The 18,198-nt window shown below is 39.2% G+C and overlaps 1 protein-coding gene across 50 annotated transcripts in view; it reads right to left on the reverse strand.

The window, feature by feature from the left end:
* SORBS2 (sorbin and SH3 domain containing 2) overlaps nt 1–18,198 on the reverse strand; it is a 355,465-nt gene that overhangs the window by 3,200 nt on the left and 334,067 nt on the right. For 24 of the 50 annotated variants that reach the window (XM_043559221.1, XM_043559040.1, XM_043558986.1 and 21 more), the window contains 2 exons: nt 4,640–4,689; nt 667–773 (listed from right to left, as the gene is read on the reverse strand). In XM_043559221.1, coding sequence (XP_043415156.1) covers nt 667–773; nt 4,640–4,689 — 157 coding nt within the window. Of the gene's footprint in view, nt 1–666; nt 774–4,639; nt 4,690–9,043; nt 16,924–18,198 lie in introns of those variants that run through there. The other 26 variants (XM_043558887.1, XM_043558920.1, XM_043558909.1 and 23 more) reach the window with 2 other exon arrangements.

Consider the following 18,198-nt stretch of genomic DNA (forward strand, 5'->3'; position numbering starts at 1 on the left):
TTTCTTTCTTTCTTTCTTTCTCTCTTTCTTTTCTTTCTTTCTTTCTTTCTTTCTTTCTTTCTTTCTTTCTTTCTTTCTTTCTTTCTTTCTTTCCCTCTTTCCTGTGTGTCCCATTGTATGATTCTCTTATCTACAAAAGTTTTCTCAGAAAAGCTCTAGTCTTCTTTTAAGATGGTAAGAACGTGATTGCCTTTTAAGTGGTAAGAATGGAACCTCTCTCAACTTTTACCAAAAATTAACATAAAGGTGGATCATTGAACTTTCAGGGCACTTAACATCAGACCTAGTAAGTAGATGAACTGCTCGCTGCGTCTTGTTTTTTTTCCAATTAGATCCTCACTGCGGACACCTAACCGCCCACCCGACAGAGTGATACTGTTTCTCGTTTAGGAAACACCGTTGTTATGGTTCTTAGACCTCAGTCTTTCCTGGTTGGTGCTATTCGAAGACATTTGCTTCTCTCAGTGGAAGTGGAACTAAAACTAGCAGAAAAATCACATATGGCCAAAGCAGTAGATACTAAGCCATATTAAAAATGCAGGGCAATGTGTGAAAGATCCGAGGCATCGCAAGTGCCTTTGTCTATCGCAAGTGAGCAAATACGAGCAAGTTCTAAGGCGGCCAAAGGGGTGTGGAAGGAGGGTGTGGAAGGAAGTGTACACATACCCACAAACCATCCATCGTCACACTTCTCCATCACATCAATGACATCGCTTTCTCTGAGTTCCAGCTCATCTTCATTCCTAGGAGTATAGTTATACAGAGCCTGAAACCTTAAACAGGACAAATGGATGCGTTTAAAAACAAATCTTTACACCTTTGTGAAACCATAGAAAATTATACAATAGTCATTTTACTTTCAACGTTTCTATTCTTATTAACATGTGAAATTAGTATAAATCTTTGGTAAGCGTGAAAAGTAAATAGAAATATTTAGATTTTCATGGGACTTAGACCACTCTGATAGCATTTCAAAACTACAGTGGAAGGTTAGAGTATCCACAAGTTGGATTAAAACATTTTGACATTTCTAAATCAGGCCTGGATTCCAATTGTCCACTCATAGATATCATGAAGACATTAAATAAGAGTATAGAATATAAAAGAAGTGATATGTGCATTATCCCGCAATGTAAAAATGAGAAAGGGTTACAGGTTTAGCTGACTATAATCAAAAGCAAATAATTGGGACTTCCAAGTTGAATTTTCAAGTGATTCTAAATTGAGATGTGCAAACTGTGTTAGTCATGTCTTCTAAATCGCTATGTGGGGATTACTGTAAAAGAAAAGGTTATTTTTTCCGCCAACAGGAATTCTTTACAGCTACTTAGTTTTATAGTTTGAATCAGTGTTCTATGAGGATTTAGAATTTGAAAATCTGATGTAATTCACCTCTGAAGTCAAGCAGGTGTATTCTATGCTCACTGATTACTGAGCCAATATCAAACAATAGATTATGGGTATAAGTTTCGTTTTAAAATAGGTTCTGGAGAAATTGTGTTTGGTGTTGGAACTCTCCCTTGAAATAATTTTATGTAAAAAAGAATTACTGACAGAATGCTACCAGTTTCCTTTCTCTGCCTGAATTCTTTGAATGCCTTTATTTGGGTGACATTGATCAGTAAAATTGAATTTGTGGTTAACAAAATAGTATGTATTTTACTGCATATTAACATGGATTGGCATTTCGGAAAGTGAAGACACAAGTCCTAGCAGCTGAGCAGTTCAAGAAGCAATTGATATGCAATTAACATGAAAACTTTCTATCACTATTAAAATATTACCAATAGAATGAGGGGGATTTTAAAAACTCAGTGAACTTTTGTTTTTGCTGCTTCTTATAACAGTTGTGTAATTCTGCCAATGCAAGAAAATAAAAACCACATTTCAGGGCACTTTGGATTTTTAAGGTCAACTTTAGAAAGCAGATAATATTGAATACTGCTGGAACAAGAATGATTTACATCTAATTACTTCATTCAGTCAGAAAATCACATCTTGGTGGAACAAAACTATTCTATCATTTGAACGCAAACAGCATGTCATAAATCAGGGACATGGCTCCGTTGGCTTTCCTCTCTGTCCATGAACTTTTTCAGATTGGGGGACCCAGATAAAGTTGGCTTGTGGTGGGGGTTAGCGATGGTGGTGGTTGTCTGGGAAAGAGCTGGTGAGATGTGATGCCTAACATCATCTCCTAGAATACATTATTTTCTCTGGCTGGTACCAAAGCCTGAAATCACATTAGAGCTGTCTTTCCCTGTTAATATTTTATCCTGCTAGGGAATCTTTTCTGCCACTTGTACTCTTTTGAAACTGGGCATCTGATGTCTTCTGTTGAAAAAGGATTCTGATTAAGGAGAAGGACAGAGAAAGGTAGCCAGAATCCCAGAGCAGTGGTAAAAAAGACAGGGAGGTGTTGAAAACCAACATTGCTTAATTTCGGTATTTCCACAGGGCCAGCCCTGATTAGAGGAGACCTATTATTTTGTTATTTGCTTTAAGGATTTGATTTGGAGGCTGCTCTGGTGAAGGGACGCTATCTTTTCTAAATTCATATGGGGAAAGTTGATTTCAACCTGGTCCCTTTGCCAGTGTCACATTTGAGGGAGAAAGTCATTCCTGGGCTGCTGATTCTATGGATATACATTGAAGCTCTCCCTTTGGGAAACACTGATTCTCTGATTGAGCTTTTGAGGCTTCAGCCTTCTTCCCTCGGGCACTTGTCCAAACTCTTATGGAGACAGGCCCATTTAAGGCCACCAAACCCCAGCTGCTTGAAGAATCTCAAGGTCCCAAGGGCTAAAAAAACCAAAATTGGCACAAACTCCTACTTCACTTTGGTATGACAAAAGCCAGTATGCTCCTCAACATTTACTTACCATTCGGGTTTAATTAGACCACACACACATTAAAAAAAAAAAAAAAAAAAAAGGAAAAAAATTGGGAGTTTCATGGAAAACATAAACAAACCTTCCGGAAACCCCTCTGCCTCTGCTGGCTTTCAAAACCAGTGTTGCACGACAGGAAATGCAGCCGAATTACAATTAAAATGCTATTTTGAAAGATGTGTCGGTGAGATGAATGATGGTGGTGAGGTCAGGATGCTTCAAAAAGAAATTTGTCTTTTAAATAAAAAATGCTCAGCCAAGTTTGAAGCTGTCTCTATAACTTGCAATGTCTCCTGTAACACATTTTATTATAGTTCTGAATTGCGGCAACATTATAACCTTAGGTACCTATTTTCATTCCAATCTATTTTTTAAATGAAAGAAATTAAGTGACACCCCATCATCCCACTCCTTGGGGTTGTAATCAAATAGAAATTTAGTAATGTTTAGTAGATGTTTCTAAAGTCCACAGCAGGACCTTGAAAAAGTGCCTTCTCCCACCTGTGAGCTCTGTGGTTTCCATAAATACCCAAATGACCACACTTGGAAGTATTAACTTTCTATGACATAAAACAGTATAACATAATATACCTATTAATGCGTAATCTCCGTAACAGCTGCTTAATACGATGTGCTGGTAACACAATAGACCTAAACGGGCCCGGAATTTATTTTTTGTGTTGTGTTCCTATCATTTGCTTCAATAAGGCAACAAACCAAAACTTTAGAATTACAGGTCATACTTGATTTTTTTAAAAATTTTTTTCAGTTAAATGGAACTCGGAATGCTTCTTACTTCCAGCGTGTTCTTTTCATAATCTTTCCCTAACAAGAAAACCTTGCTGGCTGGACTCGGTGACAGGCAGTCTCAGGTGAGAGATGGTTTCTGAAGAGCATGCTTTCAGCTCACTGCCAGGTCCCTGAGAAGTGAGGAGGGAGCCAGAGGTCAGGAAGGCTCCAGGCCACTTGCTCTACCCCAGGGGGGCAGGGCGTGCGCCGCCGTGGCTGGAGGCCCTGCTTGTGCTCAGGGGTACCTCACAAGGTTTAGTTCCGTCCGTGCTCCCATCCGTGCTCCTTCCCAGGGGTCTAGCTCCTGACTTACAGGCTAGGCAGTAGCCAGTGGGAAGTAGGTCGCCGCTGAACATCTATTACGGGCAAAATGGAGCAGGAACAGATACACACGCCAAAGAGCATCTTAAAGACAATGTGTGACACCTTCGATTTGAGGTGACTTGTGGGTCAGAGAGGAGAGGGAATTTGTAAGCGGGAAAAGGCATTTAACTGAATGACAGTGACCGTTTGAATACGCTGCCATTCCCGAAGACCTTTGTCAAAAGGTCACCTTGGAATTTTGTTACTGACTTCTCACTTCTGGTCTACTTTGACGTTCTTCTGGTCTTCAGATATGTGTACAACCACTGTTAGGACACTTCTGTGTCTCTACAGCCGTGGTTACTGGAATTTGCATGGTTGGTAGAACAAACAGGGAGGCAGATTGGTAAATCTTAGGCATCACTGGGGCGCCGTTAGGTTTTTCTGGTGTGTAAATCGAAGGCTGCTATGCAAAATGATTGGGTTTCTTTTTAAAATGAACTTCTGCTCTACGTTATGAAAGAGACCGATCACAGAGGCCTCATTTTAGTTACTTTGTCCTCTTTCACTTGCAAAATCCTCTGTTTTGGTACACCAGTTGTCTGTTTTGTGAGTCAAGGTTAGTCTTGAACTTAGAAGATAAGAAGAATACTTACGGTTCCCCCCCACCTTGAATGTTTTCATGAGTAAACACAGGACGCTGTGGCTGAAATGAAATGATTTTCAATGTAATCAGCGTTTAAACTGGTACTAAGTAAAAGATAATTTGGATAATGGCATGGTACTTTTCTTGACATTTAATATTTCCTGTTGTAAAAAACCAAGAGGAAGGAAAAAAAAAACCAAATAAAGGGTTTCTGCAGGATTAATAATCCAAATATTTTGAAGGGTGCTTTGAATTAAATGAAAATAACCAAGGTTCAAATATTTGGAATGTATCTAGAATCTAGTCTGTTCAAGCTTTAAGGAAAAGTCAGGGTTTAGTCCCATTGATTTTTCAAAGGCCAGGAATATGGCAAGAACATAGACACCAAATCACTAGAATGGGAAATCTGGACACCTTCATACAACCTTATTCTTCAGCGTTTTCTCAAACAAGCGGAAAATAAACCACATTTAGTCTAACGGCAAAGTATCCACATTCATTCTACTTTTCCTTCACAGACAACATTTTCACATACGGTACGGATGAAAATGTAGATAGGCAGACATCCCATGCTACATTTGAATTAACACTCTCTGTTCTCAATGTTGAGAGAACACATGCATTTTTAGAAAGAGAAAACAGAGAACTTTAACTAGAGGGTAACAAACAATATCCAGGTAACATGTAACATTTTACCTTAGAAGAGAAATATTGGTAGAAATTCCCAGTGCACTGAACTCTCAAAAGAGTTTCCTTTCTTTTTAAACTAAGCATCAAGACCAGTATCTGTAATAGATACTTATAATATTGGAAATGACAAACCTTAGCATCCCACATATCCACACAAATATTGCAACGAATGAAAGTTAACATGTTTGTCGAATATGTAAACTCAACGTCGTTTCTACCGACTACCTAAATGTTACCATTTCAGGGAAAGAAACATATTACAATTCATTCACAACACAGTTCAAAGCCATCCTCTTCTAAATGATGGCTGCGTGCTAAAATGCGATACGTAGGCGTTTGCATGACACTTATAAAAGTGACTTCTTGATGACCACTGAGTTAGATGGATCCATGTCCTTAGACATCAGGGCCAATTCGTGGGTCCCTGCATTATGAGTGGATTACTGACAGGCTGGGAATTTTACCCTGCAAATTGTCCATAAAAATCCCACTGGTCCAAGAATGGATGGAGAACTCTGGGGTTCCTTTCAGTCTATGAGTCTATAATTTGCTCCCCTTCCTCAATTCTGTATTCACTCCCCTCCCATCCAAGCTGTCTTTCTAGCATAAGAAGGTGAGGCGCTTAGAGCACCTGGGTGACTCAGTCGGTTGAGCGTCTAACTTCGGCTCAGGTCATGATCTCACAGGTTCATGAGTTCGAGCCCCACATCGGGCTTACTGCTGGCAGCTGTCAACACAGAGCCCGCTTCATATCCTCTGTCCCTCTCTCTTTGCCCCTTCCCCGCTTGTGCTCTCTCAAAAATAAATAACCATTAAAAAAAAAAAAAAGGATACCAGGCACTTACATTACTAAAACTTTAAGCATTCAGTCTATTAATTGGAAGTGTTTACTTTTTAGAAATTTCACTCAGCAGTCTGTGGATGGAATATATAAACCTAAGACTACAGAGTAGATGGAAATGATTGGAAACGTGTATGGCTTCAGAATACAAAACTTCTATAAATCAATATAAAATTACTCACAATGTATTTATTATTAAAATGATAAAATATACTATTTTAAGAGAAGTCAAAACTAAACCATTTTCTAACCATTTTAATTCAATATAAATATATTGAATAATTCTATAATTCTTATATATAAATAATACATACATAAAAATATAAATAAGTAAATATTGTATGTAAAATAAATATAAGCCATCCACAAGCCTATATCCTATTAAATTTCTTCAAATCCTCATCCAATCATATATATATAACTTTTATGCAGAAATAAAATACATATATATCAATTACTATTAATATTTTCTGATAGTTGTCTAGTCTTCTTTTTCATTTTAAGCCACTGCAGAATAATATGCCCTCACGTTGGTGTAGATATATTTTTTTAGTTTTCCTAACCATTTCTCTTTTTTGTTTTCGAAGTTAAGGTTAGTCTAGCCTTTTTACACGTTCATAAGCAGCAATGCTATAAACATTTTTATACAAAGAAGTATTTACTTCTTTTGGACATTCTTTAGAACACACTTCCAGGAGTAAAATTTCTGGCCAAAGATTATACATTCAAGCCACATGATATTGAAAATGCTCATGTTAATCGCTCAAAAAAATTTAAAAATGGAATTAAAAAAATCAAAATGCTGTATTTCAAAGCCCATTCGAGGACAGCTACTGTTGTCTCGCAAAAACATCATAGCACCAGTTACAGTGCAGAACAAAGTTATAAGTAAGAAAATATCATCTGATGATCTTTTCTTATCTTCAGAGAAAACGTTTTGTAAAATGTATTTCATTGTGCTCTTTCTACATGTTTAAGTCATTCTAATATTTTTAAGTTGAGTAAAAGTTTTACTTTTCTATCATGGCATCCGGTGCTTGGTAAATCTGGGAGGTCGAATTTCATTGCTCTTTTCTGTTAAATGTGAATATGACCTAATTTTTTAATTTTTTTAAACGTTTATTCATTTTTGAGAGAGAGACATACACACACAGAGTGCGAGGCGGGGAGGAACAGAGAGAGAGAGGGAGACACAGAATCTGAAGCAGTCTCTAGGCTCCGAGCTATCAGCACAGAGCCTGACATGGGGCTCGAACCCACGAACCATGAGATCAGGACCTAAGCTGAAGTCAGATTCTTAACCGACTGAGCCACCCAGGTGCCCCTAAATATGGCTTTAAAAATCAGATTGTTCATTGAAATAAAACATTCTACTTTTAAAGTCCATATGGGACCTCTTGTTGTCATCATTACAATTCTACTTTAATTCCTTTAATTCAACTCACACCATAAGTTGTTTAAATGAATCATCCCTTTGACAACTGGGAACATGGGGCTGTTGCCAGAAGTATGTGGCTCCCTTAATGCCACAGGGGTCTATGTCTCAAGGGGACTCACGTTCCTGGGCGAGCCAGCCAGTAATGTCCTTGTTTTTACCAATCCTTCTCAGTATGTCTTTTCTCTTCCTTTATAGCCTTTAATGAACCTCCCACCCCCTTTTCTGACTTACCAGGTCTCTATACTTTTCACATGCTCAGGCCAAGATTTATCGCAGCCTTTATTAGCACTATTATCTTGGTGACTTCAGGAACTTTTCTAAGTTTACCTTTAACAGGAATCATCTCCATGTGAATCTGGATAGTTAGGAACCAGTTTTGAGGAAATGTGACTAGCTACAGTATTTGAATTAACTTATTTAAAAAATATTTGGTCCATAGAGGGACAAGTAGCATTAATAGGGCACATTCCTGTCTTCATGGTATTGGCACTGACTACCAATGTAGCCTTGGATATGTGCCTGAGCTTCCTTTTCTCTAAAACCAAAGAGTTGGTCAGGATGGTGATTAGAATCTTGTCCCCCTCAGGGAATCCGTTCCCACAGACACACTTCCTCCGTTATGTATAGGTGCCCTCATCAACCTTAACCCTCTGTTGTCAGAGAGCTGTGCCAATTAATTCTCAAGTGTCCCAGTCCTGTAAAAACAGTCATGGTAACAATTCAGCTTCATTTTTCGGATCAGTGAACCCAAACTCAAAGATCATTTCTTAAATCACAAATAAGTAAAAAGAAGAAACAGAATTAAAATGTTGACTGGCACTCATAGTAAAAGATGACTGTGATGGATTAGGTGGATCGGCATCTTTATTTTGTCTTTTAGGCAGGTGTTTATGTTCTATATGGATACTCAAGCCAATTATCTTAGGAGACTATCTTTTGCCTTTCCCCCCGCCCTGGTGTTATAAGGCGCAAACCTTGAGGAAAAGATCTGTAACGTATTTGCGCTCTATTGCCACCGAATGGTGATTAGTGGAAGCAACAAGCTAAAAGTTTCTGCCTTCGGACAGCTCTCTCACAAAGTTCGTTCCTTCAGCCTGGGTTCGTTTTGAAAGGCTACTTTAAAGACCACAGAACGCTGTGGAATAGACATTCATGTGTCTTTCTGACTACCTGCTTCCCTTCCCGTGTTTTAAATTCTTGAGAGAAGATCTCTGTGTAGCCACCCGTATTTTAGGTCTGTGCTTGTTTGTTTTAACTCTGCTCATTACTCATAACTTCTTAGCAGTGTTGTGAGCAATATAGAATATACACTTGTGACATTCAGAGAGTCTTAAGGGTATAGTAAAATTGGAAAACCCAATGAAGCGCCATGTTGTTTTCATGGAATCCTCAATATTTAACTTTTTTCCTCGGCAATGTAGCCATCTTTTTTTTTTTTTCCCTCTCTCTCTCTTTTAGTGTAGCTATTTTTTTTTAAAGTTATCAAAACAGATACAAATAGGACAAGTTTTAAGCACACACTAATATTCAAAGCCAGAACCAACCTAACCATAAGGGAACTGGTCTGAAATATCCTAAAATCTCTGGTTTCAGTAAAACATCTACTTGCCTAGCTCAGATGGGGAGATGCAATCTGTCCAGAAGCCATTTGTCTATCTGTGCTTCGGCAGAGGCATTTCTGGTAGCTCTATCTAGTATTTGGTGATTCTTGAGTGAGGATTGGCTGTTACTTTAAATACTAATGTGGAAGAATATTTGAAAGAGTTATAAGCACTTCTAGAGTTTTTCAGTCAATTTTTTTCCAGAAAATGTTAGGTGTAGTATTTGCCAACCAGAATTCGATGACATTCCCCTAATAACAGTCCCATGTTTATGTTTATAGGATTATTTTTCCTTCTTAAATGATGGTATACAACTTTGGATGAATCTAAAGAATATAGAAAATGTATGTTCCACACAAACACATATAAGTACATAATGTATACATCTGGCAAAGAAAAAAAACTTGAGGTGACCCAAAACATAGCATCTCATTGACCCATGGGAAATTTATGGCTGGGCCACATTAATTGTGGAAAAATCTTTCTTTTTGTTTTGGCTCTAGAAGGCCCTTGTGTGAGTGAGTCTAAGAATCTCTTCAAATCAACATTCCTCTTTCTCTATGGCAACCCAAATCTCTACCTCAGAAACAAAGTGAGGTCTCATTATGCAAAGCAAAAAGCACAAAATTGGCATAAACACAGAGAGGTATCTACATTTTTTGAAAGTAGAAAAGGAAATCCTCTTTGCAATCAATTGGGCCCTTAAATATTTGCAAAGCATAGTCATGTAATAGACCAGGTGAGGTTAAACCAGGGTTTATCAAATAGAAATGGTGAAAAGACTGACTTTTGAGGAGATGGAAATCCCTACAAGCCTTGGCTGCCTTCCCCAGAACTGATAATACCATTTACAACCCGTTCATAGGAAAGCGCTTTTGATGTGATGTTACAGAACCAAAGAGTTACAGGGGAAAGTAATTTCACCTTTAAATTCAATCAAAGCTGTCAAGAGCCTGGGAGTATCTGGAGTCCAGGGCAGTAGCATTGGCTTAAAAAGCGTCATGGAGTGAATGTAGCACACATCACCAGAGCAACAGGGTATTTTGCAACAAGAATCGTGGATTTAAAGGGAAAAACAAAACAAAACAAGAAACTGAAATAAACGGAATGCCACAGAAGCAAACATCACTGGAGCATGCGAGTTCAGTATATGATTGGTAGCAGCCTTATTCTTCGCACTAAAAACCATGACTGGAAAACAGCGATTTACAGAGAACGTGGAAGCCTGAGATGGACGTAGAAGACGACATACGCTACGCCCTCCTTTGTACCATGAGAATCTGGTCAGACCTTTTTGGATTTTGGAAAGCTTACACGCATACACACACACACACACACACACACACACAAAAGGAAAACACATTGCTTAAAGACAGCAGAGGATTTTTGTGTTGATCTGATTTCATAGCTCATCATGGTTGGGGTCACTTTGTCTCAAGGGTACCTCTGGCCCTACTTTACGGACAAAGCACAGCAATGACAATTAAGGAGGAGCCACCCACTGGGGGCAAATGGCCAGGGTGCCTGGCTCAAGGTGGGGCGTTCTGACCCTACCCTGTGGGAACCGCTGAGCCCTCTGACAGGTGAGCTGCAGTGTCTCCTAGACATCACTGGGCTACGCGGAGGCTTACCCAAGACAAATATCTCGCTTTTTAAGTCAGCCTGGAAAAGCCATAAGAGGTTAGTTAGTTCTTGTCTTCGGTTTACAGCCTTCAGGAGAAGCTTTCCTGTTTTGTTTTTTCATGCACACGCACGCAGCATGCCAAACTCTTGCATAGCAGCAGAGCGGGAAGGGTTCACCAGTCTGCAGACAGCTCTTCTGGCTGCCTGTAGGTTTCACGCCACAGGCGTCAGGTGCCACTTTCATACGGAACTCAACAGGCACAGCAGAGAAAGACTTTCAGAGAGAAGCTGGCATAAAGAAGATGTTTGAGTGTGATATCGATGGCTAAGAACACATACAAGAATTTGTATGTCTTTAATAGAATGTTTAACAGTGGGATTCAAGACACCCTCAGATTGGACCTGGGTTTTTTTTTGTGTGTGTGTGTGCACATTTGAGTAGATGCAAGGTAAAATAGAGGGAAATTTCACTCAATACCCATAAAGTTTCATAAAAAGTCTCAACTGCTTGTCGGGGCAAATTTTCTGACAAAACACATAGGAAGAAAACACGGCTTTTCTGGGGGGAAGTGGTGAAATATAATTAAATACTGAATATTGTCCTGACTCCACCTTGTGACTATTTTGGCGTTCTTCCAAAGTAAGATTTTTAATGGGACAGTGAATAAGCTAACCTTTCTTGTGTGTGAGTATGCTTTATTTTCTTTCCAGTAGTGGACAGGATCTACCACTTGTCCTTGACAAGTATTTGAGTCCCTTATGGGAACTTCAGCGGGACTAGAGAAAGGACTCTTCAATAAAAACATGATTTTCTAAACTCTCACTAAAGAAAGTTTTTATAATGACTGACCTCAAATCTGCAGTCTGTGGATATGAAATGCATTAAGCGTTTTTCTCTAAAGGGTTATGGCAGAGAATGCTTGATGTGCTCCAGTATCCATTCTTTTTTTGTCTGTCCTCCGTCCTAGAATCCTGATAGGCACATGGACCTTCTGAATAAAGTCTTCCTTGGATCTAAATGTGCTCATGTGATAAGTTCTGACAGACGGGATACACAATAGGAAGGGGCTGCGAGAGCTGGTGCAACCACTTTGGACCAGGCGGTGGAGGCTTCTCACTGGGGAGATGATGTGCAAAAATAAAATGGAATCTCCTGGGTTTTCTGATGATTCTGGAGCCACATACCAGCCCTGGATGCCCGACACTTAGGTACCAGAGAAATATACTTGTATGTTGTTTAAGCTGTTGTTATTTTGAGTTTTTTGGCACAGCAGAGCTGTCCCCATTTCGACTGATGCGGGGAGGGGTTCTACAAAAATCAAGGTTCATAGAGGAAAAAAGACATTTAGCTGTTAGAATGATGTGGACAAACAGCTGGAAAGATCATTTGGACATATTAGGAAGAATCAGGGCTTAATTCCATGTTGGAAACCGTGCTCAAGGGGGTCACTCTCTGATGGGATGGCTTTAGAGTGAGGAGACTTCCCAATGGGCCCACAAAAATTGAGTTTCTTGGAAGAAGCCCAAAGAAGAGCCCTTCTATCTCTTCATAAAGAGTCCACATGCCATAAGTCTCTTAGATGGAATTGGAAGTTCGGCTTATAGGAGAACTGAGAATTATGATGATTTTTATTATGAAAAACCATTATTTAAAAAAAGATGTTCAAAATAGAAGAGAAAATATTGGTTTCTGATTTATATATTGCTCATAATTTATATGTACATTTTCAGCCTTCTGTCATCTATAACGTGTTGGTGAATTTTGCATTTATGGAAGATTTTGGATTGGATATGACAGGCTTACATTGTCTCAGAAGATACTTCACAGGAGTAAAATTGCATTAAATTTTATTAAAAGAATAAAAGTGCATTAAATGGTTGATAAGGATTGATAAAAGTGTAATGATTCATGCACACTATGCTATACCTTCTAAAACATTATTAAAATTTTATTTTATCTTTGCTTTTAGTGCAGGGTTACTTTCTTGGTAACAAGCATAACGTGTAACATTCTTGAAATGGAAGAAATAGGAAGGCTTCTTAGAGGACTCAAGCCTCCACAGTTTATCAGTATCAGACGTGGGGTTAAACTATAATAATGGCCTGAGATTTGCAGCTGTTTCAATTTGCACTTATATTTACAATAAGCACCAACGAATTCATCAACTTATATCTTTCCAATGAATAGAAAAAGACATTTATAAGGTTTTCAAAAGTGGCGGGATTGAAAGTTATCATTTGCTCTTGAGTATGAGATAAAATAGAGAGAAAAACCACTTTATTTTTCTGGAGTTAGTTATTTGATGTAGTTATGAAAAGTATTCTTTGGAAACATTGTTATTGTAAATATGTCCATTCTCTCATACCATTCTGCAAACAACTGACACCTAACGTGTGTATCAGTTGAGCTTGGTTCTTGAAGAATGAACTTGCATAAATCTTGGTTTTGTCCTTGTTAGTACAATGGCAGTGAGTGATCTTTATCTCTCTAAATTCTAAAAATCCAAACTGATTCTAAAGTTATTTAGCCATTTATTGACTAAGTTTAAGGGCTAAAGAACAAGTAGGGAAAGACAGGGAATAAATACTTTGGCCTTAAAAAGAGAACCACAGAAGGAATGGGGGCGGGGGGTGGGGTGGGGCAAATTCTTGGTCTTAGATAATATCTAAAGTATTATTATTTTTAAGATTTCCTAATTATTTCGTGCCGGCCAAAATGAAATCTCAAAGGGCAAAGAGCAACTAGTCTTTAAACTATTCCACTTTTTCAAAAATTCCTTTCACACATAAGATGAATTCACATTCACATTGGACTATTTTGTTGGATGGGGTTAGTGATGGGAGTTGGGAGTATCGTGCAGATGGCATTTCTCTGGTGTTGGTGCTTCCTGGTAAAGAAACTCGACTCTACCAGAGCCTTCGAGTTTTCCCTTAACTGCAGAGGCTCTCATTCACATTCAAAACATTGGATGTGAGGATGGGTTAGTATTTGAAGTCTATCACCTTTTGTCTAAAGGAAGAGATTTCAGGATCATGCTGATTGTAGAAGCCAAGCTTTTCTGTGATGGAGTCATTTCATGCTGTGGTTGTCATTAAATGTCTTTCCGGGGCCAGTCATTAATTTTATTGAAAGTCTTTTTTACTGGTGTCCTTATGGGGAGTTGAAAATTAGGAGAACTGCCAGCCCGCAAGGCTCTGAGTTGGGTGCTTTGTTAACTGTTAACCAAGGGAAGTATCATTCCTGCATCCTCATTAATTTACTTCAGTTTTGTGGAAGAATAGAGCTCAAGACAGTACTGAAGATCATCCTGCCCTCGGGCTCTGCTGAACCTGCTGATGGGTGAGAAACGTGGGAGGCAGTGAGCCCACTGAGAAGTGACAGGAGATGACAGGCACCAAGCTGATGTCTTTGAATGGGATGGTTCTCCAAAAAAATACCTAATGATTGCTTTTTATTTTTCTATGTAAAATTGAGTCTGGGTATGCAAGCGTGTCTTTTAAATTTTTGGGATAGAGGCCATGCCAATGATGTTAAAAGTTAGCAACCAATATTTACACGACTTCTTAGAACTTGTAAGATGGCACAAATCTAAATACATCTAATTAATAAAATTCATTTAAAGGCATGCAATAAACCACACTCGGGATGCAGTTACCTTTAATTTTGGTGAATTTATCTCCTGTTGATAAGGGTATTTAGGGAGAAGGGGAGGTGTGTAGGGCTGGGTAGTCTGAGAAAGTGTAGAGGCCAAGTCAGAGACAGAGGCCCAGGGAGAATGGAAAGGAAGGGAGGGAAGGACACAGCTGGGAAAAGGTGTAGACGTTCGATCTCCCGGAGAAAATGAAGGCGGCTTAAAGATTGAGGAAAGACAAGATGTGATTACGCTTGTGCCCAGAATGAGGTTATGTGGTCTTTAGAGAATATCCCCCAAAGTTGAATAATGTTCAAGTTACCAAATGCCCTGGGAAGTGACATTTATGACAAATTCTTGCTTTAAATTCTTGCTTAACTTTTTCTTGCGAATTTGACTCAAAATCCCCAGTGAGTGTGATCATTTTTCTGATGTGGGTGGCTGGACAGAAGAACCCCCCATAGTCTACAATTTTAGAATATATTCACAGGATGGCTGCTTCTATACATGAAGGAAAAACTACAAACCTGTAATGACTCTTTGTTACTTGCTTGTAAAGTAGATTACGATTTCTAGCTGGTTAGTTACAAAGCCGGGGAACTGATGTGTGGCAGCAGCTATTTGAATAACTGACTTAGAGACATGCTTGACTTTCTGTAATGAATGATCTCTTTTACTAAGTAGTGTATTTGTTTTATTTTATACAAATACAGGCATGGCTGGGTTCTTTGTGCAGATGACCTTTTCTCTCCTGGTTGAGGAACTAGCCAAGCCTCGGGGTTTTGTGGATGTCCAGGGGTCTCATGGGCACTGATCATTATTTAAGCCCACGAACGTCCTGTAGTACAGGCCACGTGCCTCTATATTTGTTATTGGCAAGGTCTTAATAGAAAACTATGGGATTTTAAAAATTATTTTTGTTTTCTAAGATTTTAAAATAGACGATCCATGGGGGAAAGTGACTGCAGAGTAGCATGATATAAAACATTTTGTTTCCTAATTTCAGTATTTGCCAGTAATCGTATTTTCTTTCTAAATTACAGGTTACATATATGTGAGAAATGAAGTTTTGTTTTTGTCTTAAGAGAAAAATTTACAAACTAAAGATTTAGGGTATGTCCCCTCTTTACTAATGAAAATCATTGCTCAAGATTCTTTGTAAGATGAAAATGCATTAGTAGTCTTAAGTGGTCACCAACCTGAAGAAATTATTTCTTCCGAGAGTTAAAAGGGTACCGGCGTGCCTTTTGGTTCTGTCTCTCTCCCTTTTTACAAACTGCCATTGGAATTGGACTCGTCTCTCTGTGTATCAGTTTTCCAATTTCTCAAGTGGGGCTAATAAGATAACCCATCTCATTGACGAAGAGTTCTTAGAACACTGTCTGATACTCAGTAAGAGTTCAACTATGTAGCTATCATTATTAATAACAAAAAGTCAGGAAGACTATCAATTATAGACTGTTTGAAATATGAATTTCTAGGCACAATCAAATAATGGAATGACATCAGACATTTACATCATCTTACTAAAATTTGGTGAGTTTCCATACACCCCTCCACCCCCAACTTACGTAGTGCTTGTGTTTCTTAAGAGGAAGCCTTTTAGGGCAATGCCAAAATTGACGTTTAGTAATGTGATTAACTGTACTAGCTAAATATAGTCAAGACGGGTTAGTTCTCTTTGGTAATTAGGCAAGGTTAAAATACCTCAGTACTGGTTTTCACTGCACTGCTGTCTTCCTTAGGGATCCTAGGGTCTGTGGGGGTGGCTACTGGATATTTTAAACAGTCAGGTTGCCTCTCTTCTTCCTCCTCTTCGATGTGCAGGCTTGGTGTCACCTCTGTGCCGTCGCGGGCACACCACAAGGCATCCGGTTCTCGACACTCTGGCCCTCTTCGGATGCCTGACAGAAACCCCTCATAGATATCCTCATCTTCCTCCCCGATGGCGGGGAGACTTTTGGGCAAGGGAGCCACATTAGTGTGTGCAGAGGCCACAAACTTGTCACCTAGGACCTCGGGTACTTTCTCAGGGCCTCCAAAGCCCTTTCGTATTTTTGTCAAACCTGCACATTTGTTCTGAGTTGTCTTTCTGGGATCTTGAAGTGGTGTTGCCTCGGAAGGCCGGACTGCAGCTGAGGTCACCCCTGAGCGGGGGAAAGGCAGCAGAGAAGAAGGGGATTTGGCAGGTGCAGATGCTGGAGGCAAGGGGAGGAGATCTGAGGGCTCCTCCTTAATCTCGAGGATGATCTCCTCTAGGATATTTGGTTTGGCTTGGTCGGCTGGTAAGGTTAAAGCACCAAGCTTCTCCAATTCATCCAGGAAATTGTCCAGAGAGTGAGGCGGTGTTGGGGTCAAAGGATCTGCCGGTGGGCACTCGGCTGTCAGACGCAGCCGCCCCTGGGCTGTTCTATCTGAGCCCGGTGACGCTTTGTGCGTGGGAGGAGGGGCTGGTTCACTGAAAGCCAACTTAGAAACGAGCAGGGATTATAAGGTGAAAACGTAAACCAAGAAAATCATACATCAAAACACAGAGACAGAGAAATGCAGGGAAGTGGTGGTAATAAATAGAAACATATTTTGCGCTGTGGTCTCAATTTGTGGATATTTTTGCGGAATTTAAATAAAATCCTTCGCAGGTTAACTGGAAGGCCATCTGAACAATGAAACTCTCCCAGTATTTGGAAGGGGTCTCAGGTGTCAAATGATAAGGTAAAGCTGTAGTAGTGATAAGAAGGTCAGACAGTGAATCCCTAAGTGATTTTATCTAGCGGATCAGCTCTTTTAAACGAGGCTTCACATAGGACTCTGAAATAACGTTCCTGTAAAATGAAAACCAATAACGAAACCTTTTCTTATTCCCTGAATTTGTTTACTGTTCTTTCTGCCTGTAAGAGTGCCAAATCTTTTGAACTTCCACGGTTTTTCACTTATGTTTTGCAACGTAATCATAGCGTATGGCATAAAATATTTTTACATCATTATACATGGATACGTTTCCCAGTGAATCAATTCTGAAAAACATTTTCCAAGAACAGAACCCCCCGATCAGAATGAAACTAAAGATAACTACTACTTCAAGGTTTAAAAAACCCAAAGTAAATGTTTACATAGAAAGGGAACATATGATTTTAACGGGAGTAAACTTCTGCTAGGACTCCCATTCTTTTATGTAAACCTGTGGAGTATAATTTATGAAACTTAATCTCCTGCGGTAAAAATATACCTCAGTGGATCTTACTATTATCAGTATATTTTGGATGTATTGAACAACACAGAATGGTAATGGAAATTCCTTAAAAGTAGTTCTGGAAGGGCTGCCTAGAAACATTCTAAGACATTCTATTGCTGAACTGGAAAGAATGCTACATGCTATACATAGGAAGGCCTTGACAGTCTGGTCGATGGCATCTTACTGTCATTCTCTCCAGGGAGATGGTTTGGGTCTGGAAGATTTTGGAGATGCATTTTCTCGTTGGTTGTTTAGGATGAGACCTCACTCATGCACTCGGCACTCTTGGTCCTAAGGCCACTTAACTTTTGACTTCTGTGTCCTTTAACAGGAATGGGGCATTAATAGAATTTATTTAGCTATTTTTTTTTAAAGGAAATACGATGTCCTGTCACCTTGGGGTGGGGGTATATAAGCCAAAGAGCCACAAAACTCATGTGAGCATCCTAACAGAAGATTCAGGTGGTCTTCAGTCCGCCTAGCACCTGATGTAAAGTGATACTATACATGTG

The sequence above is a fragment of the Prionailurus bengalensis genome, chromosome B1 (genome assembly GCF_016509475.1).
Source record: "Prionailurus bengalensis isolate Pbe53 chromosome B1, Fcat_Pben_1.1_paternal_pri, whole genome shotgun sequence".
In the NCBI taxonomy this organism is placed as follows: domain Eukaryota; kingdom Metazoa; phylum Chordata; class Mammalia; order Carnivora; family Felidae; genus Prionailurus; species Prionailurus bengalensis.